At 50.7% G+C, this 22279-nt stretch overlaps 1 protein-coding gene across 1 annotated transcript in view; it reads right to left on the reverse strand.

Moving 5' to 3' along the window:
- Positions 1-1172: 1172 nt before the first annotated feature.
- Positions 1173-22279, reverse strand: part of TFCP2L1 (transcription factor CP2 like 1) — a 68586-nt gene continuing 47479 nt past the window's right edge. Inside the window, exons 9-15 of the mRNA XM_003819163.6 lie at positions 21043-21091; positions 20864-20957; positions 18471-18561; positions 17342-17445; positions 15102-15244; positions 8633-8684; positions 1173-7463 (exon numbers count right to left, since the gene is read on the reverse strand). Coding sequence (XP_003819211.2) covers positions 7417-7463; positions 8633-8684; positions 15102-15244; positions 17342-17445; positions 18471-18561; positions 20864-20957; positions 21043-21091 — 580 coding nt within the window. The 3' untranslated portion in view covers positions 1173-7416. The remainder of the gene's footprint in view (positions 7464-8632; positions 8685-15101; positions 15245-17341; positions 17446-18470; positions 18562-20863; positions 20958-21042; positions 21092-22279) is intronic.

The following is a 22279-nucleotide window of genomic DNA, read 5'->3' on the forward strand; positions in this document are numbered from 1 at the left end:
GGGAGGCTGCAGAGAGGCACCCCAAACAGTCCCCTTCTCTTCTGTGGTTAACCAAGCAAGCCCCGCAAAGCTTTTCCCAGCAGAGCACACCCAGCCAGCAATGAGGCCTCAGGACAGAGCCAGCACTGTGACAAAAGAACTCGTCCCACCTATCTGAGAGCATGAGATCTGCAAGTGGGATCCGGACTGGACACCAGGAAGCTCAACCTGGCTCGGGCCATCAATAGCTGTGGGACCCTGGCCCCCATCTAACCTCCCAGTTGACTTCCTGAAAACTGGGCTAGTGGGGGCCTCCCCATTGCTTTAGGGAGGATCAAGTGAGAAGCTGACCAAACGCGCAGAACACAAAGCCTAGCCTGTTAGCCCCAGCTGCTACCACTACTGTTACTCACGAAGAAAGGGACTGCAGTGGCTGCTGTCTGCCCCTGGAGTGAAGACACCAGGGGTGCACAGAGGCTGGACAAGCCACAGGGGGCTGGATGGCCACAGCCGGACCTCGGACCCATCTCCCGTGGGACTCCTTCCATTTGAGGCTGTCCATCCTCCAATGGCAGATGCAGAATTCTCAGGCCCAGGATACCCTTATGGAGGGCCAGGGGGCTGCCCCTCAAAACCACCAAGCTGAGGCCACTGTGAGCAGTCCCCTTTGTAGCAGGAAGAGCAGCTGGACACATGGGAAGAGGCTTGCAGGCTCCAGAGAAGCCAAAAGGTACTCAGTCCCCAAGGTACTAGGTGGAGGTGAGATCAGGCTGCCCCTCCCAGGACAAGAGTGTGAGCTGGCCAGGAGGCCACTGCTGCCCACCACTGCTCAAAGGCCTTCTCCACGCATCAACCCTGAGGGGCCTGGCCAGGGGATGCAGACCAAAGGCCCAGCGGGTCCCCAGGAACAGGAAGCAGGCGGCAAGAAGGAAAGCAAAGGGCTCTGCATTCCCACCACGAGGCGGGGTGGACTCTGCAGGAGCCAGCTGAAGCACCAGAACCTTCCAAGGGGGGCTTGCCAGCCACACAGGACACGAGATGCGTGACAGGCAGGGTTAATGCAGAAACTGCTCATCTGAATGCTTCCCCTGCTTCCAAGCTCAAACCAAGTCATTTTATTCTTTTTAAAAAGCCCTTACTCTCTGAGGCTTTCTTTAAATAATCCAACAGGGATGGAGGTAATGGAGGTCTGGCTCAGTAGTCAGCAGACTTTTTCTGTAACGGGCTAGATGGTAAATATTTTGGGCTTTCAGAGCCAAGAGGCAAAATCAATATTATGTTGGCGTAAGAGCAAACAAATTTCCACAATTTTTAAATTGATAAAATCCAAAATACAATAATTGAGTACATATTTTTGGTAAATACATGTCTACTAATAATAAGAATTTTTTGTGTGTGTGATGGGGTAGAAAACACTTAATTGGGTTCAAAGATAATATTCCCTATCATAAATCAGTGGCATAAACAGCCAGTGGGCCAGGTGGGCCCACCGTATGCTAGCTGACAAGGGCAGTCACACACCGGTAAGTGCTGACACAGGATGAGGGGTGCGGAGCTGAGAATATTGTTCTGTTTGATGAAGGCCTGAAAACTTTCCCTGGCCCCTGCTGCCCACCTCGGGGCTCCTCAGGACGAAGGGCATGAGGACAGGTTCCCACTCTGGCCCTTTGCTGAGGGACATGGTTTGGTTGCCCCATCGCCAGGCTGGCCAGCTGGGGCCCAAGCAGTGACCGTCCTTCCCCACCTTATCCCATCAGCTGCCCTGCACAGAGCAGAAAACCCATGCCTCAGAGCTACTTCCTAAGGACACTGCCTCTAGAAGGCCCTAAAGTGGCAGAGCCGGGGATGGCAGGTGCAGCCCTGGCCACTAGCACAGCAGTTGCCCTCAGATCTGTTAGCTGTGACCCATAGATTGGGGGAGGGAGGAAAGCCAGGAGGAGCTTTTGCAGAAAGGTCTGGAAGCTAAGTGGGGGTTTCAGGAGCTCTCAGGGTGCCCCTGGGCAGGTCCCAAGAAGGAGGCCTGGGGTGCCTGACCAGCACCTCACTGGCCCTCAAGCCCTGTCCCTAAGGGGCGATGGGAAGGAGGTGGCAATCAGAAGAGGGTACAAACATTTCCTACCTGCAACCCCGGACTGGTAACATGACACAGAGCATGCAACCCGAGGGGAAGTGCCTGTGTGAAGCCAGTCATGTGGGAGACCCGCTCTAGAGACCTTGCCCTGCTCTTGGGGGCCTCGCCCAGTGCCACTTACACTGTCTAGAAGAGATAAGGCCACCAGCTTCATCCACTCTCCAGGAGGTCACACAAGATCAAAAGAGAATCATCAAGCTACCGAGGGAGCCTGTTTTCCCCAAAAGCGAAGGGAACAGCAGTCATCTCCACACCTTGCCAAGCTGAGGCTGCTTCTGGCTGTGCTCATGGCAAATTCATGGGCAAGGGAAGGAACCCAGGTACACATGTAAACACGCACATGTACACCAATGACACAGACTGTGCCCGCACTGTGTCTGGTCCCTGGCTGGCAAGGAATATCTGGGGGCCCCCATAAGTTTGCGGAGGAAGTAGTCAGCCCAGTTAGGAGCTAGGGCTGATTCCCAAAGACACGATGGACACAATCTGACCCATGTCAAGAAGCATGCCGCCCTGCACTGCAGGAGCACTGGTGGCACTGTGTACAACCAGGATGGGCACACGTAAAGGTCTCCTGCCTGTTGTGCAATTTTCAAAGATTTTTTATTTTCAAAAAGACAGAGATGGAGTCTCACTACGATGCCCAGGCTGGTCTCGAACTCTTGGCGTCAAGTGATTCTCCCACCTCGGCCTCCCAAAATGCTAGGATTAGAGGCATGGGCCACCACGTCCAGCTTTTTGTACGATTTTGATGGAGGGAAAAATGGGAAAACCCCTCAGATTCATTTCATGGCAGGTTGGTGCCATCTTCAGAGATCACCAAGCCTGTATTTGTAAGAGGAGGAGATAGAGACCCAGAGAGGCAAAGAGACTCATACTGAGCGAGGGTCTGGGATCCAGGACCCTGACTCTGGGTTCTCTGTTCCTCTTCCTACACCCCAGGCAGTGTCAACATCTAACCCCCCACCCCCGCCCAATCATCCACTGTTTTCTCGCCCCCTCTGAGCGCCTAGGGACTTTCTCCCTCTGCTCCACTGACAACAGCCTAAGAGGCTTTTCCGTTTATTTCATCGACTTGTTAATGATTTTCAGATCTTCAGTTACTCAGGCCAGCCCCTGAAGCAATGCTGGACTTGGAAACTTGTGACCCTGGCTGGCTCCAGTCCACTGCTGGTAAAGCCTTCCCTAGGTTAATAGCTCTGTGTAAGGGGCTCTGGGCTGTCTGGGCAAGAGGTCACTAGGGCAACACCTGACCTTTGCTTAGGACCCCAAGTCAAAGCCTCGACGACCCCAAGTCAAAGCCTCGACCTCCCCACCCGATCCTGTCCTTTCCACAGGCATTACCATGCCCCTCCTCCAGCAAACCTATTATTCCTCCATTCAACAGCCTCTGTCCCTTCATCCAGAAAGGACAACCTGGTAAACAGGAAAGGGTTTATCTCAACCTTGCAGATACCCCGCAAAAACCGTGACGACCTAAGAGTAAGGAACTCAGCTTTGGGCTTCCAGTTCAAGATGGTGGCCTGAGCACATGTGTCTGTCTTATTTCCCTCTGGGGTTCACTGTAAAAAGAAGCTACAGTTCAGAAGCCACAGGTTGGTGGGAGTGCCCTGGGAAGAGCTGTCCTGCTCAATAGGCCAGCACCTCCGGACTCACAGGAAAGACCCTGGACAGCTGTGGGAAGGGCTATGGCTTTTCTGTATGTCAATCAAATGAAAAATAAAACCTGGAGCTTTAGCTCATCTGACCCCTGTGGAAGGGATGAACTGCTAAATTAGGCAGCTGAGATATTTTGGTACCAAATTACCATGTGTACTTTTTTTTGGTATTTATTATTTTCTATTCTTTCATAAGCTATAAGCTTTAACTACAACCACGAGAAGGTAAGAAGAGCAGATGCCAGGGGCATGCCAGAAAAATGGAAGACTCTACTAATAGCACACTTAAGGTAACAGACTTTTATTACATCTTCTTTTGGAACTTAGAAGACAATATTAGCCTCCTACACTTTTGAGAATTAAAATTTAGCCCACCATCATTTGGCCTTGGTAGTGACATCACTTGGGTACAGTGATGACAGACAGCCTAAGGGGCTGGACCTCAGAAGACTAAAGGTCTAGTCCTGGTCCTTCCACTAATGGGCTGTGTGACCCTGAGCACATTATTCCACTTCTAGGTGATTCAGTTTCCTCATGACTCATAACAGGAAATCATTGGTCTCAACCTTCCTCCAAGGACTAGTGTGTGGAGCTAGAACATGCACCAAGGAAGACTGGGGAACATCAGAGAGAGATAGGACTCAGTACCGTTGACTCAGGTAAAGAGGGAGACAGCAAGAACAGAGTAGAAAGGCAGCATAAAACTGGTGGAACCAAACACAGACTAAGTAAAAAAAAAAAAAGGTAAGCTTCCCAACGACACCATGTCCCAGGAAAGAAGATCCAGTAAGAAGCAGAGGCCTTTAGCAAGGGTGCCAAGACAATTCTGTGGAGAAAGGATATTTTTCTCAATAATCAGCAGTGGGACAAGTGGAGATCCACAAGCAAAAGAATGAAGCTGGACCCCTACATCACATCATATATAAAAATATACTCGAAATGGATCAAAGACCATTGTGAGAACTAAAACTATACAAGTTCTTAGAAGAAAACACAGGCATTAATCTTCTTGACCTTGGATTAGGCAATGGTTTTCTAGATATGGCACCAAAAGCACAAGTGACAATAGAAAAAAAATACGTATCTTGGAAATCATCAAAGTTAAAAAGTTTTGTGTCTCAAAGGACACCAACAAGAAACTGAAAACAATCCACAGAAGGGGAGAACATTTTTACCAGTCATATACCTGATAAAAGACTGGCGTCTAGAATATACAAATAGCTCACCCAACTCAATAATAAAAAGAAGGCTCATCCCTGGTAGTCTAGTGGTTAGGAAAACAGAAAACTTAAAAAAAAAAAGACAACTCAATTAAAAATAGGCAAAGGACCTGGATAGACCTTTCTCCAAAGAAGAAATACGCATGGCCCGTAAGCACAGGAAAAGACACTCAGCATCAGTTGCCATCAGGGGAATGCAAATCAAAACCACAAGATAGCATTTCATACTCATTAGGATGCTAAAAGCAAAAAGACAGATAATAGCAAGTGTTGATGAGGATGTAGACAAATTGAAACCTGGATACATTGCTGGTGGGAATGTAAAATGGTACAGCTGATATAGAAAACAGTCTGGCAGTTTCTCAAAAAGTTAAAACACGGAGTTACTGTAAGACCTAGCAATTCCACTCCTATGTATATTGCTAAAAGAAATGAAAACATATGTCCACACAAAATCTTGTAGAAATATGTTCATAGCAGCATCATTCAGAGTAGCCAAAAAGTAAAAGCACACAAATGTCCATCAACTGATGAATCAATAAACAAATGTGGTCTATCTATACAATGAAGTATTATTCAGCAATACAAAAGAATGAAGTACTGATACATCCTCAACTTGGACGGCCCTAGAAAACATTCAGTGGAAGAAGCCAGTCACAAAAGAGATATCACATGATTCCAGATATATGAAATGTCCAGAGTAGGTTAATCTTACATAGAAAGTAGATTCATGGCTGCCTTGGACTGCAGGAGTTGGGAAAGTAGGGGAGTGACAGACAAAGGGTACGGGGTTTTACTGGGGGTGATGAAAATGTACCAACGTTGATTGTAATTCTGTGAATTGATGGTGGTTCTGTGAATACCATTGGACACTAGCAATGGGTAAACTGAATGGCATGTGAATGACATCTCAATAAAGCTGTTAGTTAACCCACTCCCCGCTTCTCCTCTAAAGAAGGAAGAGGAATCAGGAGCCTGTCCTCACTCTGTTCTGTAGGAATGCCATGGCTATTACCCAACATAATGACTAACAGAGCCCCTTTTATTCTGAAATGTCCTGGTTTATATGATAAATTTATATCGCTGCCCTATCACTATGTGCTACCATGCAGGTGACTTCGCCCCTCTGAGCCTTGGTTTCCTCATCTATAAAACAAGTTCTCCCCATTGTAGACCCTGTTTTATTCTGGTAGTCCTTCAGTCTAGCACTTCATTCCACAGAAGCTCCATTTAGAAGCTAGGACATCCCATTCAGGTGGTCAGGGGGTTCCCCATGAACCTAAATTAACCAAGAGCTGAAGCCCTGGGCCAGTAGAGATCACTGGATCCCAGGAACCAGAGGCAAGACAAAGACGAATTTCTGAGTCTACCACAGTTACTGACATTCAAATTTCCCGATAGGCCATTAAGAAAGATGATGCACCCATTCTGATGCAGGCAAAATACCCTAAACGTAGCCTCTACAAACAAACAAAGATAAACATTTAAGTTCCTGTGGCAAGTTTAGCAGCGGTTCAACAAGGTCTTCTCTAACTTTCTATAAGTCCATCCAAGAGGGCCTGCTATTGTGGTGGTCAAGGTCATCTGATGACACCTAGGAATGGAATACTCATTCCTAATCCTCCTTACCCGTGATTGCCAGGAAATAAAAGTCTTTTTCTATTACCATCCCCCTAACCTCCCCACAAAGGGCCTCAGAACTAATGTCTCTGAGAAAGGCCGGGCACATACATTGTGGCATCTACCATGCCAATGCGCCAGTGCAGAGACAGGAGCACATCTTTGGGTTCCGCAGCAGCAGATCCTTAGAAACAACGTAGAGAAGAAAGAGGTAGAAGGCACAGAATAGCCCCACTCCCATCAATTCATCCAAGAACAGGAAAGGCGGATGCTCACCAGGGTCACTGAGAAGGGAAGCAAACCTGAAACAGGAGAATGAGGGCAAACTGCTCCCATCAAGTCGGCAGTGCTGGCCATGCAGCCAACTCCCAGAGGAGGAGGTAAAGGTACCAGCTTCCAGGGTGAAGCAGAGCTTTCTCTGGAGGCAGGAGAGTGGTCAGAAGGGACCAATACAGGCGGCACCAAGATACCCAATCAGCTTCCAACTAAGGGATGAGGGGTTTCAGAGCAGACGTCTCCACTGTTTGCCCTTTTAGAACGTCAGGGTTGGACCAATAGAAATGAACAAGGAACCATTCAAAATCTGAAGGCCAAGAGGAAGGGAGAAAGGAGCCACTGGCTTTCTGTACACCGTACTTGGTGTCCACAGGCTTCTGCTGGTTGGTGCTCTGTAGCTTTCACAGACTGGGCAGGGTCCCTCCTGGCCTCAGCTTGCCTGGTGAGGCCACAGCTTACAGTAGGGCAATGTCTACATCCACGGGGATCCACAGGGCTGGGAGCTGGAGACAGGTACGAGGTCCACTGCTGCTCAGAGTCCACATTTCAGGATGATGTGGTAGCCGTCATTGCTCTCAGCTGCAAGAGAGAAACACTGGGTGTATTTCACAGGAAAAAAGGTGCAGTGCCACAGTATTGGGGAGTCCCAAAAGGCACGCTGTTAGGGTATCAGCAAAGACCACCAAAATAGGGCTGCATACAGCAAAGCGTGCTGGCAGAAGCAGGGATCTCACATGCCCTGACATCTGCCTCGTTTAGGGTCTTTTTAACAATAGGTCTTTCTACCATAGCCCTAGGCTCAAGGATGAAAACCTACGTTCCAAGGAGGATTTGGACAACTGTGGTTCTCAGGGATATTATGGCCCCCAAGGCCCCAAAGACACTTGGTGGCAGCTGGGCGCGGTGGCTCACGCCTGTAATCCCAGCACTTTGGGAGGCCAAGGCAGGCGGATCACGAGGTCAGGAGATCAAGACCATCCTGGCTAACACAGTGAAACCCCGTCTCTACTAAAAAAATACAAAAAAATTAGCCGGGCGAGGTGGCGGGCGCCTGTAGTCCCAGCTACTCGGGAGGCTGAGGCAGGAGAATGGTGTGAACCCGGGAGGCGGAGCTTGCAGTGAGCTGAGATCACGCCACTGCACTCCAGCCTGGGCAACAGAGACTCCGTCTCAAAAAAAACAAAAAGACACTCGGTGGCTAGATCCACGGGACAAGGTGGGAAGTGGCCTCATCATGGTCCAGGGTCTATGAGTCGGTCAGAGGGCTTTTGTTCTGACATATCCTATACATGCACCCCAACCCTTAGGAAGGCCACAGCAGGTCTTTCTCTACCTTTCATGAATAAATACATGTTCCTGGCCCACAGGCTCTTCCTCGGCAGAGCACAGGCACACTGTCAGGTGGGCCCCCTCATCCCCCATCCCGACCCACGCTGCCTGCAGACTCAGTGGCTGTATTCCAGGCTTGATCTTCCCGGAGGACCCCAGGAAACCCACAATGCTTCTACTCAACACTGAGTTCATAGAAAACAAGTTGCCTGGCCCAGGATTTCCCTTTCAGAAGTGACCCTGGGGGCCAATCTCACTAGTTCTGCCATTTCTAGGGCTAGCTTTCACAGAGAGTTTGTGCTTTCTTTTTCTCAAAGGCTTTTCCCAGGTCAGCACTCTCTGGAAGGGCCCATCCTGCAGGCAGGTCCCACCCTCTCACCTGCCCCCACAACTACCCTAGGGGGAGGGGGAGGCTTCACCTTTAATTGTGCTGAGGACAAAACAGGATTCATCTTGGAAGTTCTGCACCATCTGAGAGACAAAAGAGAAAACATGTTCCTTCAACCACGAGTTCATCATTTGGAAAGCCTCAGTGGCAGAGCCTAGCCATGCGCAGCTGCGGAAACACCACTGCCACGGTGTCCACACACACGGGAACACGGTAAACACCACTGCCACGGTGTCCACACACACGGGAACACGGTAAACACCACTGCCACGGTGTCCACACACACGGGAACACGGTAAACACCACTGCCACGGTGTCCACACACACGGGAACACGGTAAACACCACTGCCACGGTGTCCACACACATGGGAACACGGTAAACACCACTGCCACGGTGTCCACACACACGGGAACACGGTAACCACCACTGCCACAGTGCCCACACACACGGGAACACGGTAAACACCACTGCCACGGTGTCCACACACACGGGAACGTGGTAAACACCACTGCCACGGTGTCCACACACACGGGAACATGGTAACCACCACTGCCACGGTGCCCACACACACGGGAACACGGTAAACACCACTGCCACGGTGTCCACACACACACGGGAACACGGTAAACACCACTGCCACGGTGCCCACACACACGGGAACATGGTAACCACCACTGCCACAGTGCCCACACACACGGGAACACGGTAAACACCACTGCCACGGTGTCCACACACACGGGAACGTGGTAAACACCACTGCCACGGTGTCTACACACACGGGAATGTGGTAAACACCACTGCCACGGTGTCTACACACACGGGAACGCGGTAAACACCACTGCCACGGTGTCTACGAATGCAGCAGGAACATGGTTCTGCTACAACATTCACTGAAAAATAAGGACACAGAATCAAGGTGTGACATGATTGCAATTTAAGTAACAGAAACCTGAACATAACCCCAACCATCTAGTATGAATATGAAGGATGGAAAGAGGCCCAAACGGGAATCAAGATGTTACCATTTAATACTGGACCACTGATTTATGTTTGTTTGCACTATTTTTGCTTTTTCCTAGTTACTAATTCTTCCAGTCTCTATAACGGACGCATTACAGGAATGTGTATGTGACTAATGGCAACAGAGAAAAACAACTAAATAAAATGTTTTTAAAAATAGAAACCTTGGTACTTAGTAGGATCTGCACATCCGCGTCCTACAAAGACAAAATATAAAGGAGGGTTCCACTACCTGTGTCTATAAATGTGGCAGGAAACTAACGACTCTGCTCAGGAGCCTCCTCTCTGGAGTTCTAATTTCGATGAACTACCCAGTGACCTTGGACAAGCCAACCTTTTTAACTTCCTGTCTCCATGGCCCTCTCTGTAAAATGGGGCTGATTTAATGACAAAAATATAACCAGAATGTAGAGCAACAGGAACTGGTGTCCACTACTGATGGGGATGTAAATCTTCCTAACACTGTTCATGGGACCCAGTAAGAATGACCATGCATTTCCAACAAGGAAATTTTCCTACATTCTCCTACAAGTCATGAGCCCTGGACAAAGTTCTACATCACAAAGACGGGCATGAGGCTGGTTAGCGCAGCACCGTCTGCAGTAACACCAAACTCCTACCAGCCCCGTCAATCAACAGCAGAAGCATGAACCAGATGTGATGGAATCATGCTCCTCGGCAGTGCCAATGAGCGCCAGCTGTATACTTCAACATGCATGACCTTCCAAACAAAATGTGAAATGAAAGAAATCACAGAAGAATACACTATGATTTCACTCATGGAAAGTTTTTAAATAGCAAAATTAAACAATATATTGAGGAGGAATAAGGGAATGTTTAATAGAAAATTCATACTAGCCAGTTGGCTGTTATGAAATCAGTCCACAAAGGGGCTTCTAATGTAACATTCTGGTAACCTGAGTGCAGGTACATGGGTACTTCAATGGTTCTTTAACTGTATAAGTAAGTTTTACAAATTTTTTCCATATTTATACTGCATTTCACAATTTACATTTAAAGAATATTTTTAAAATATATAAACAGGCCGGGCGCGGTAGCTCACGTCTGTAATCCCAGGACTTTGGGAGGCCAAGGCAGGTGGATCACCTGAGGTCAGGAGTTCCAGAACAACCTGGCCAACATGGTGAAACCCCATCTCTACTAAAAATACAAAATTAGCCGGGCACGGTGGCAGGTGCCTGTAATCCCAGCTACTCAGAAGGCTAAGGCAGGAGAATCGCTTGAATGCAGGAGGCGGAGGTTGCAGTGAGCTGAGATCACATCACTGCACTTCAGCCTGGGTGACAGAGTGAGACTCTGTCTCCAAATAAAATAAAATAAAATAAAATATATAAACATACAATACACACACACACACACACACACACACACACACTAGCTAACACAATAGCAAAACCCCTTTTCAAATTGAAAAAATGCCATCCACATTTTATGGCCTGCTCTGGATTACTACCTCGAATCTTGCAAATCCATCCACCTGTCGCCCCCGCCCCTCCCACAGGGCCTAATGATGCGTGAAGTACATTTACTCTATTCTGCTGGCCTGCTCCATCTAGCACTCTTGGCAGCCCAGCCACTTGGGCATGCGAAGCCCTACGCAGAGCCCACATGGGCTTAATCAGTAACTCTCTTGTTTAATGAAGTGCCCTTGCACCCCAGGGGCCGGCTCCGCAGCTGGCCAGGCTGCCTCCAGCACTCTGGGCAATTAAGAACCAAAGGTTTCCAATAGATTCGGGGTTAAGAGGCAAGGAGACTTTGGGGAATGAGAATCGCCTACTTAGGCGAGGTGGCATTTGGGTTCTGCTCTCTGCTTCACTTGCTTCACTGCCTACTCTTGAGCACACAGGACAAGCTGAGGAAGGAACTGCCTTCAGGGACCCGTGATATTGCAAGCATTCCCCACATTTTTGGCTTTTGTCTTCACAAAAGGAAATTCATTTTGGAATGCAAAGTGACAAGCCTTCGGTGACACTACAGCTGTCCACTGCTCACAGCATGTCCACCTTCCTGGCTATTCTAAAGTCAGCTCTCAGGTTAGGAACCTCAGGCTTCATTTTCCTCCTCCGTAAAATAGGAGTTAAAAAAAAAAATAGCTAGGCCGAGCACAGTGGCTCACACCTGTAATCCCAGCACCTTGAGAGGCCAAGGCAGGTGAACTGCTTGAGCCCAGGAGTTCAAGACCAGCCTGGGCAACATGGCGAAATGTTGTCTCTACAAAAAATTAAAAAAAAAAAAAAATTAGCCAGGCATGGTGGAACATGCCTGTGGTCCCAGCTACTCAGAAGGCTGAGGTAGGAGGATCCCCTGAGCCCAGGAGGTCGAGGCTGCAATAAGTCTAGCTGTGACTGGGCCACTGCACTCCAGCCTGGGTTACAGAGTGAAACCGTGACTCAAAAAAAAAAAAAAAAAAAAAAAAAAAAAAGCTCGCTTAGATTTGAATGTAATAATATAAACGTAATTCTTAACTGGTGAACTGGTGACAAAAATAGCAAGTTGCAGATAAGATAAATGTACGGCTGCATGTTGGCTGCATGTTTTAATTTTTTTTTATTTTTATATTTTTGAGATGGAGTCTCGCTCTGTTGCCCAGGCTGGAGTGCAGTGGCACAATCTCAGCTTACTGAAACCTCTGCCTCCAGGGTTCAAGCAATTCTCCTGGCTCAGCCTCCCGAATAGCTGGGATTACAGGCACCCACCATGCCCGACTAATTTTTGTGTTTTTAGTAGAGACAGGGTTTCGTCATGTTGGCCAGGCGGGTCTCGAACTCCTGACCTCAGGTGATCCACCCTGCCTCAGCCTCCCAAAGTGCTGGGATTACAGACATGAGCCACCATGCCCGGACTGCATGTTTTAAAAACCCACACCTACAGACACTAGGGCACACACAGAGACAAGAGCACAAAAAATTGCCTTGCAGAATCACATCAAACTTAACAGAAACTATTCCAGGAGAAAAGAAGGGGGAGGTAAGCTTTTTTCACATCTACCTTCTGCTGTTCTATGTTGCTTAACTTCTTATACTAATTACAAATTACTTTTTAATGTGAAAGACAGGGAAAATCCACCTTGCTGGCCTCCAGGACTGAGAGGAAGTGCTCGTGAACATTCAAGGGCTCTGGCAGTTTAATGACAAGTGGCAAGAGGATTATTACTAGTAATGTCAACCTGTGAAATACACAAACCCTGAAAAGCCTGACATTTGTATACATCCCCAAAACTAAAAAGATCTCTCCACCACTAGCTCCCCCAAATAACAAGTGCCCTGCAGAATCACAGTCAATGACACCACCCACGACTTGTTTAGTGTCTCCTGGCACCTGCCACTGTTCTCCCACCGTATCTGTACTACAGTCTGACAGGTATATGCATCCCTGTTTTGCAGATGTGGAAACTGTGGCACAGAGAGGTTCAGTAAATTTCCCCCAAAGTCATTCAGCAACTAGGAGGTAGTTTCGGGTGGGGACACCAGTCCAATTCCAAACCCTGCATTTTCTCTACTTCTCCCAGCCACTGTTTCTGTACTCAGTATCACCAGGTCAGGAACACTCTTGGCAGCATCACCAGCAAAGGCAAGGACCAGGGATGGGAAGAAACAAATCGGAGTCTTAATCCACAAATACTGGCCTTGTGTCCTACCACTCCTTTGCTGGTCCAGGGTCAGGTGGGGCTCTATAATCCTCTATACAGAGGCCTTCAGAATTCCCAGAAGGGCTCGGGGTCTGCTGGGGGCTGAACTGGGGGCACACGATCCCATCCCGCTCCCACCAGCACAGTCCTATGTTTTTGTTTGTTTGTTTGCTTTGTTTTGTTTTTGAGATGGAGTTTCGCTTTTGTTGCCCAGGCTGGAGTGCAATGGTATGATCTCAGCTCACTGCAACCTCCGCCTCCCAGGTTCAAGCGATTCTCCTGCCTCAGCCTCCCGAGTACCTGGGATTACAGGCATGCACCACCATGCCCGGCTAATTTTGTATTTTTAGTAGAGACAGGGGTTTCTCCATGTTGGCCAGGCTGATGTCAAACTTCTGACCTCAGGTGATCCGCCCACCTCGGCCTCCCAAAGTGCTGGGATTACAGGTGTGAGCCACCGCGCCCAGCCACAGCTCTATGTTTAAAGGCTTCACTTCAGCTGGTGCAGGGGCTCATGCCTGTAATCCCAGCACTTTGGAAGGCCAAGGTGGGTGGATCACTTGAGCCCAGGAGTTTCAGACCAGCCTGGGCAACATGGCAAAACCCTGTCTCTACAAAAAATTAGGCAGGCATGGTGGTGAGTGCCTGTAGTCCCAGCTACTTAGGAGCCTGAGGTGGGAGGATGGCCTGAGCCTGGGAGGTGGAGGTTGCAGTAAGCTGAGATCACACCAGCCTGAGTGATAGAGCAAGACCTTGTCTCACAACAACAACAACAACAACAACCAACAACAACAAAAGGCTGGGCATGGTGGCTCACACCTATAATCTCAGCACTTTGGGAGGCTGAGGCAGGAGGATCGCTTGAGCCCAAGAGTTCAAGACCAGCCTGGGCAATGCAGCGAGACCCTGTCTCAATTTTTTTTAATATAAAAAATTTTTAATAAATAAATAAAGGCTTCACTTCAGCAGGGGCTGGGTACCTTACAGGCTCAGAGCTTGGGCCCTGCAGCTCCAATCCCTGGGTTCCCACCATAGCTCCACCCCTTACCCACTGTTCAACCTGGGGCAATTACTCAGCCTCTGTGCCTCAGTCCCCCATCTGTGAAATGGGATAATAATAACACCCACATCATATAGAGGCAGACAGGATTAAATAAGTCGCTATGCATACACTTAAAACAAGTACACACTCCTGTTATTAGGTGGAAGGGGTCCAGGATAGAACAAACTTAAAAGCCTCCGTTCTACATCATGCAAGGAATGCCTAACCCTTTGGCAGGCATATTCAACACCCGCTTCTTAGCCATGAGCGGGTCAGATCCCTGGAGACCACAGTACCTGAGCCCTCTGCCAGTAGCTGCTTGTGCTCTACACTGCCCTGTGCCACCTGAGAAGGCTGTGGCACCTTCACCACTTGGCAGAGGCCTCTGCTCTCCTCTCCCACAAGCCACAGCCTCGCCAACACCTGCCCCGGAGTCCACTTCACCTCTTCTTGGGGCCTGTCGCCCACCCTGGGGGAACGCCCCTCTCCTGACCTCCACAGCCCTGACTATAAGCACCTTGGGCCAGAGTGGAGTCTGTCCTCCTGGCTCCCACCGGGCACCCAGCCCAGGAGGGGTAAGGAGTGCCTACTTGGCATGGCAGCCATTCGGACCGAGACGGGGCCTCAGCACTCTCCATCGCAGCCCCGGACAGCCGCAGCTGCAGGTGGTGTGCAGATGAACCTGTCTGTCACTCCCAAACCCAAGTGTGTTTCTGGGGCAGGGGTTCTGACGCTCCTCCCGTGGCCCAGAGCCCGTTGTCGGGGCAGGCCAGGCAGCAGCCCTCACCTCGTTGCTCACCACCACATGGATGCCCGTGGGGCCCTGCCGGTAGACTCGGTGGATGTGCTGGGGGGAGATGCTGTACAGGTTGGCGATCTTCTCGATCAGCTCCAAGGTGGTCAGCTCTTCCAGGAAGATGGCGTGGTACACTGGGGGAAGGAGGAGCAAGTGCTGCTTTCCAAGTGGCCATTCCGTCAGTGTGAGCCTCCCACCCGCCCTGAGAAAGCAGTAAGTCCTTTGTCAAAATGCCACACCCAGGGCGGCGGGGCAAGACCACACTGCCACTCTTTTTGTTTTGTTTTGTTTTGTTTTGTGATGGAGTCTCGCTCTGTCGCCTAAGCTGGAGTGCAGCAGCGTGATCTCGGCTCACTGCAACCTCCATCTCCTGGATTCAAGTGATTCTCCTGCCTCAGCCTCCCCAGTAGCTGGGATTACAGGTGTGCACCACCACACCTGGCTAATTTTTGTATTTTTAGTAGAAATGGGGTTTCACCATGTTGGCCAGGCTGGTCTCGAACTCTTGACCTCAGGTGATCCGCTCACCTCAGCCTCCCAAAGTGCTGGGATTACAGGGATGAGCCACGGCACCCAGCCAGGCTGCCACTCTTGATTCCTCTCGGTCTCTCTTGGGGTGCTTATGTGAAATGCAGAGATCCCTAGACCCATCCCCAGCCCAGTGACACCCAGCTGGGCTGAAGGGAGTATCAGGCAATTCTGACATGCAGCCAGATGTGAACCCACGTCAGAAGGAAGGAACAAATTCTGTCCCTTTTCAGCTCTTTTTGCTGTTTAAAGGGTTCTTGGATAGCTGGAGGGCAATGAGTGAAAGTTAAAAGGAACTATTACTTGACAACAGAAAGGAGAAGGCCTGGTCTTTCCCCTGCCCGCAACACAAACCATACTCAGCCTCAACACAGTAACCCTAAGGAGAGAAGAGCGCACCAGGAGGGCACCATGGTGTCAGCAAGTGGGAAGAAAACAGTGACACTGTTTCTTGTCACGGCCTGCACCAGCCAGGCAGGAGCAAATGCCACCGGCAACCTAGGGTGGGTTACTCAACTTCAAGGGACCTCAAGTTCCTCAAAAGCAAATGCAATTGGATTAAATTCAAGATTCTCAAGCCTTTCCCTCACCTGAGAAACCCTTGGTTCAACAAACCTCATCAGAGGCCCAATATTTTAAAAGCACACACAGGTGGGTGTGGCAGCTCATGCCTATAATCCCAGCACTCTGCGTGGCCAAGGCAGGCAGATTTCTGGAGTCCAGGAGTTTCAGACCAGCCTGGGCAACAGAATGAGACTCCATCTCTACAAAAACATACAAGAATTAGCCAGGTGTGGGGGTGTGCGCTTTTCTTTTTTTTTCCTGAGACAGAGTCTCACTTTGTCACCCAGGCTGGAGTGCAGTGGCATGATCTCGGCTCACTGCAACCTCCGCCTCCCTCCGCCTCCCGGGTTCAAATGATTCTCCTGCCTCAGCTGGGATTACAGGTGTGACCATGCATGGCTAATTTTTGTATGTTTTTTTGAGTAGAGATGGGGTTACTCCTGACCTCAATGATCTGCCCGCCTTGGCCTCCCAAAGTGCTGGGATTACAGGCATGAGCCACAGCACCCAGCCTACTTTTTTAATATTTAGAGATTTGGTCTTGGTATATTGCCCAGGCTGGCCTTGAACTCCTGGGCACAAGCAATCCTCCTACCTCCCCAGGTGCTGGAATTATAGGTATGAACCACCACACCCAGCCACAATTTTGCTCCTAAAACAAACCAAGCTGCCAGCAAAAAGAATTAGCAGGATCCCAGGCTGACGCCTTTCACCATGGCCACTGGGAGTGCTCGGTGGGAGCAGGAAGGCTGACAGCCACGCCTCTGAGGTCCTCGAGAGTCTCCTCTCATCAGGAGCTGCATCGGGAGCAGTTTGAGGAAACAAAAAGCTCCAGGGTGGGCATTCCTGGCTCCAATCCTGACTGCCACTGACTGGAAGCAAGATCTGGGACAATCCCAACACCTTCCCAAGCCTCGGGGTGTGCACTAAGGCAGCACCCACACTGCAGGGCCGCCACGAGGTCAGACCATGCACCATGCAAGGAGCATGCACTAGGCTGCCCTTTCCATGTGTGGGCATGTGGGAGCCCAGGACTGTCCTGCACATTCACTGGAAACGAACAGAGGCCAGACTGCGGGCTTGAAAGCCAGGCTGCGGGACCCAATGTGTGGGTCCCAGCTCTGCTCCCCACAACTCACCACACAGGTTGCTGTCTCCACTGCCGTCCCGCTTCTGCTGCAGGGGCACTCGATTCTGCTCCAGCTCCTGACAGACATAAATGGTCATCTTTGGCCTCACATTCCTGGCAGGAGAAGAGAAAATAAATAATAGGTGTGGTGGACCAGGCGCAGTTGTTTCAGAATATTCCAGGATGGAAACAATAGTGGGCAGAACTCAGGGAGGAAGAAAGACAGTGGTGGTGACGTGGAGTGCCTGTCATGGGGTGGTGGATGACCCTCCCAGGTCCCGCAGCCTGCCAAGGGGCACTCTGCCCCAGACCACGAAGCTCAACATACAAGACGTTTTCAGGCAACAATTAGAGCAAACACTGTCTGTGGCTTGCTGTGTATCAGGTATTGTTCTCAGAACATGCGTAACTCATTTCATCCTCACAAAAGTTGCAAGGGAGCTAGGACCATCGCTCTCATTCCACAGTTGAGGAAACTGAGGCTCGGAGGGCAAAGGGCTTTCCCTTCACTGCACAGCACCTAAGAGGCAGATCTGGGACTCAAACCCAGGCTCTCACTCTAAAACCATGCTGTCCATGTGTGGCTATTAAAACTTAAATTCACTAAAGTTAAATAAAAATTTCGTCCATCACATCAGCCTCGGTCCAAGTGCTCCACAGCCACATGTGGCCAGCACGGCTGCAGAACGTCTCTGCCATGGCAGGAAGGTGAGCAGGATGGCGCTGCTCTGGAGTCTCCCCTGAAACTGCTGCATGATACCATCTGACCAGCCCCAGTCTACAGCTCCCCTCAGCGGGGGAGCAGCTCCGAGCCCAGGACCGCACAAGCATCTGAGAACATGGGCAAGTGGCTCAGAGGCCGAGATCCAGAGGCCAAGGCTCTCGTCCAACCAAGAAGAGGGAGGGGCCTCCAGGCAGGGTCTGCGGCAGCCGGCCACATCTCCCACTGCAGTGTCTCACTCCCCTGCTGTGGCCCGTGCCCCTCTTGCCACATTTCCTCCTACACTTGACCCCACACTGCAGGAGTCCTGTCCCCCCAGCCAGACCACCCACCATCCAAAAGGCTGAGGTAGGGGTTTCCCACCACATGCCACGGGACATGAGCCTCTGGCTGGCTTCACAGAGAAACCAACACCTACCGGCCTTTGATGGCGTTGAAGAGCCGGATCCCATCTGCGGGACCACAGATCTGGACCAAATCATCTCGGGACATCTTCAGCAAGTCAGCACCTAGGCAGGAAAAAAACAGGGATGCCTGTTACATGGAACCCAGAGAAAGGGCTCGGTCCCTAACCAGCTGCAGACCCCATAGCACTGGGGGTAGGGGGTGGGGAAGAGCCAGCTGCACTATCTCACAGAGAGAAAATGGCAAAATGCTCAACAACATCAAAAGATTGCAGCCCAGGAAGTGCCAGTGCTCACAACAGTGAGTACAACAGAAGGCAATAGGTCCCCACTGCCTCATTGCCTGCCCTGCTTGCTTTCTTTCTTTCTTTTTTTTTTTAAGAGACAAGGTCTCAATATATTGCCTAGCCTGGCTGGTCTTGAACTCCTGGGCTCAAGCAATCCACCTACCTCAGCCTCTCAAAGTACTGGGATTACAGACATGAGTCACTGCATCTGGCCTCTTCTCTTTTTTTTTTGACATATAATCTGTATGCATAGATGTCATCAGCACAGGGCACTGGCCATGTGTGCATCTGTCTGTATATGGAAGTATACAGCTCGCTGGATGCTGACAATCTGAATACACCCCAGGACCCAGCACTCAGAGCCAGCAGTGAAACATTACCAGCCTCCTGTAGGCCCCTCGTACCAGCCACCACCCCTACTCCCACCCAGGGGAGCCACTATCCTGACTTGCTACAGTGCAGACAGTTTTGCATGTTCTCTGAAGTTTCTGTACATGGAATTGAACGGTAGGCACTCTTCCTGGTCTGGCTTTCCTCCCTGCAAGTCATGTTTCACGGTGCATTTGTGTGGAATGTAGTCATAGAGTGTTCATGCCCGTTATTACCTATCATCATTGTGTGACTACACCACAATTCACATACCCACTTTATGTGGATGGGCGCTGGGGGGGCTTCAGGTCTGGGCTGTTATGAATAGGCTCTCTGAACGTTCTCATACATGTCTTTGTTCATTACACAGGTGCGTGTCTGCCGGGTCTAGCCCCGGGGAGGGCTGCGGGGTCACAGGGTGTGTTTGGCTCTAGCAGATACTGCCAGCAGTTTCCCAGAGTGTTGCATCCATGTATGGTCCCACCAGCAGCATGTGAGGACGGGCCCACAGTTAAAGGAACATAGGAAGGTGACTGTCTCATGGGGACAGAAGTGAGCACAGCGTGAGAGCTGCCCCTTCCTCAAAGCCCAAGGGGTCCCCGAGAGCCTGGTCCCACACACTCTCCAAGGTACTAGTATATAAGCCTCAGGTGAAAGCCTGCCCAAGGCCACAATTCCCACTCCTCTCCTCTCACCACAATAAGATACGGTTTTAGGTACAATTCTATAGACACAATGGCTTCTTTTCCACTGGGAGTAAAAGCCGAAGTCCTTCCACTGTTCTTCCAGGGCCCCCATCCTGTCCGTGTCCCTTGGTGCCTCTCTGACCTCTCCTCCCCGGGCCACTCCACTCCACTCCACCTGGGTCCCCTGCTCTGTGACCACATAAGGCAGGTGCCCACATGGTGGCTGACTGCCCTACTTAAGACACAGCCGGCACTCCTCCCCCTCCTCCACCCAGTCCAGTGCAGGGTCCTCTCTGAACCCCCACTCCAATCACACAAGTCACACTGCACCGAAATGAGTAGTTTCTGCATCTGTACTGACTTACAGCTACAAGCTCCCAAGGACAGGGACCCTCCCCCAACAGGCTCTCAGCAATGACAAGCTGAGGATGTGCAGGCGTCGTTTCTCTTCCACTGCCACAGGTGTCTGTGGAATCCGCTCCTCTAGTTGTGGCCAAGCCTTTACTCTGTCACTGTGGATGAACTCTACTTGGTGACAAGGCTCACTGCTCAGTTCACCTTTGCACTCCACAATACCTAGCTTGGGACTTCTGTCTGAGGGCCCATCAGGAAGGGCTCTGACACTTTTTAAAGAAGGAAGAGCCCCCTTTCTGTCTCACCTGTGGCCTCACCTCCAGCTCCCAGGTCGTGGCTCTGGAGCCAATGTGAGGAGCAGTATTTGGGTAGGAAAAGCATAAGGGGCCCTGCATCACCCTGCAGGGCTAAGGGGACTCTTCCTGGGCAGACCAGAGCCCACCAACCCCCCGCAGGTGAGGAGATCTTGACCAAGTCACCCAGATGTTCCCCCTCAAGTCGCACTCACTTGGGACCTTCTGGGGGCAGCATCACCTATGTCCAGCACTTGGCCCAGGGTTGGGGCACGTGAGCGAGCGAACCCACACTATCTCGGGTCTCCCAGCTGAAACGACAGCGCTGCCTGTGTTGACAGCAAGGCCTGGAAGGTGGCCAGCCTTGAAGTGTCTCCAAGATACTCATGGGCTTTAAACACAGTTCGGAGATGCTCACCTGAGAAGCTGGCAAAGAGCCGGCAGAACTGCGAGAACCTGTTGCGGTGAAGCCACTGCTGGGCATCCTGGATCGAAGCTGATGGGAGCAGGTGCTGTGGGCAGAGGGGAGAGGCCTTGAGATGGTGGCTCAGGGCCCATGAGGGACCGCCAGCCAGAAAGCCCTGCTCAGACACTTACGTCACTGCCCACGGGCAGGGCCTCCACCGGGTGGGTCGGAGAGGCGTTGCTGCAAAGGAAAAGGAACCAGTGATGAGGACAGAGGGGGCTCCCAGGGCAATGGCCAAGGTCCCGGCACCCAGCCTGGCACTTTTACTTCCCATCTGATGCAGGATTTGTTCTAAGTGAAATGAGTCCTCAAGAATTTCCTGAGTCACAGAAACACAGCAGGAGCCAACGTCCAATCCCTCAAAATCCCTAACTGAGCCTTCGTTGTAGACAGGAAGTTCTGATAGGCTACACTGCCCCAGTCAGTGACACTCCTCTACCCTGAGTCACTGGCAACACATCCCAGGCCCCTGTTGGCTGACCCCTGCTGGTCTTGAACTTGGAGATTCAAAGCCCCAGCCCCAGGGAAAGGCACGCTGACCAAGGGCATCCAGAGCCTTGGCACCTGGAAGGCTACCGCCAAACTCAAGGGTCCTCCACCAAACCCTTTGCCAGGTGGTGAGAGGAGAGGGCATAAGAATCCCACGGGGAGTTATTTTGCAGTGAACAAGCACCCGTGGCTTGACATCCATCCACGAGGAAAAGCACTGTCCTGTTTTCTCCCGAGAGGGGGTGCACAAGCTTCCTCGGGGGCCAGGTTGGGGATGAGGCACAGACCTGAGCGCTCTCCAGGTGGACGGCGGTGAAGGCTGCACAACAGTGTGAATGTACTTAATGCCACCAGACTGCACACTTAAAAATGGTAAATTTTGTGTTATGTATATTTCTCCATAATGGGAAAAAGAGACCCTCGCAGGGCTGATCCCCAGACCGGTCATCAGTGAAGACAGCCGCCACTTCTCACCAAGTGTCTACAGGGTGCAAGCATCGTACACTTGTTCCTCCCGACCCTGTGTAGAATTCTTAACCCCCTTTTGTAGTAGAGAAACTGAGTCTCAGGGAGGTTAAGGGAGTTACCCCCAAAAAGGTACAGATTGAAGACTAGGTCTGCCTGAATCTAAACATAACACCATTTCTGTGTCTACCACCACTTCCCTGGGGACTCCTTGGTAAAACCAAGTTCACAGACAATCTCGCTTTCTTATTAGAAAAGTTCTGTCTGCCAAGCATGGGCTCTGACGAACCTGCAGGCAGAAAACAGGCAGCCTCCCACCCGGCACTCTCCTGCCTCCACCCCTGCTGCCAGCACAGGACATGCAGAGCCATCACGGTGACCCATGGCCCCGTGCCGTGCAGCCCACAACACTCA

Source organism: Pan paniscus, chromosome 13, assembly GCF_029289425.2.
Source record: "Pan paniscus chromosome 13, NHGRI_mPanPan1-v2.0_pri, whole genome shotgun sequence".
In the NCBI taxonomy this organism is placed as follows: Eukaryota; Metazoa; Chordata; class Mammalia; order Primates; family Hominidae; genus Pan; species Pan paniscus.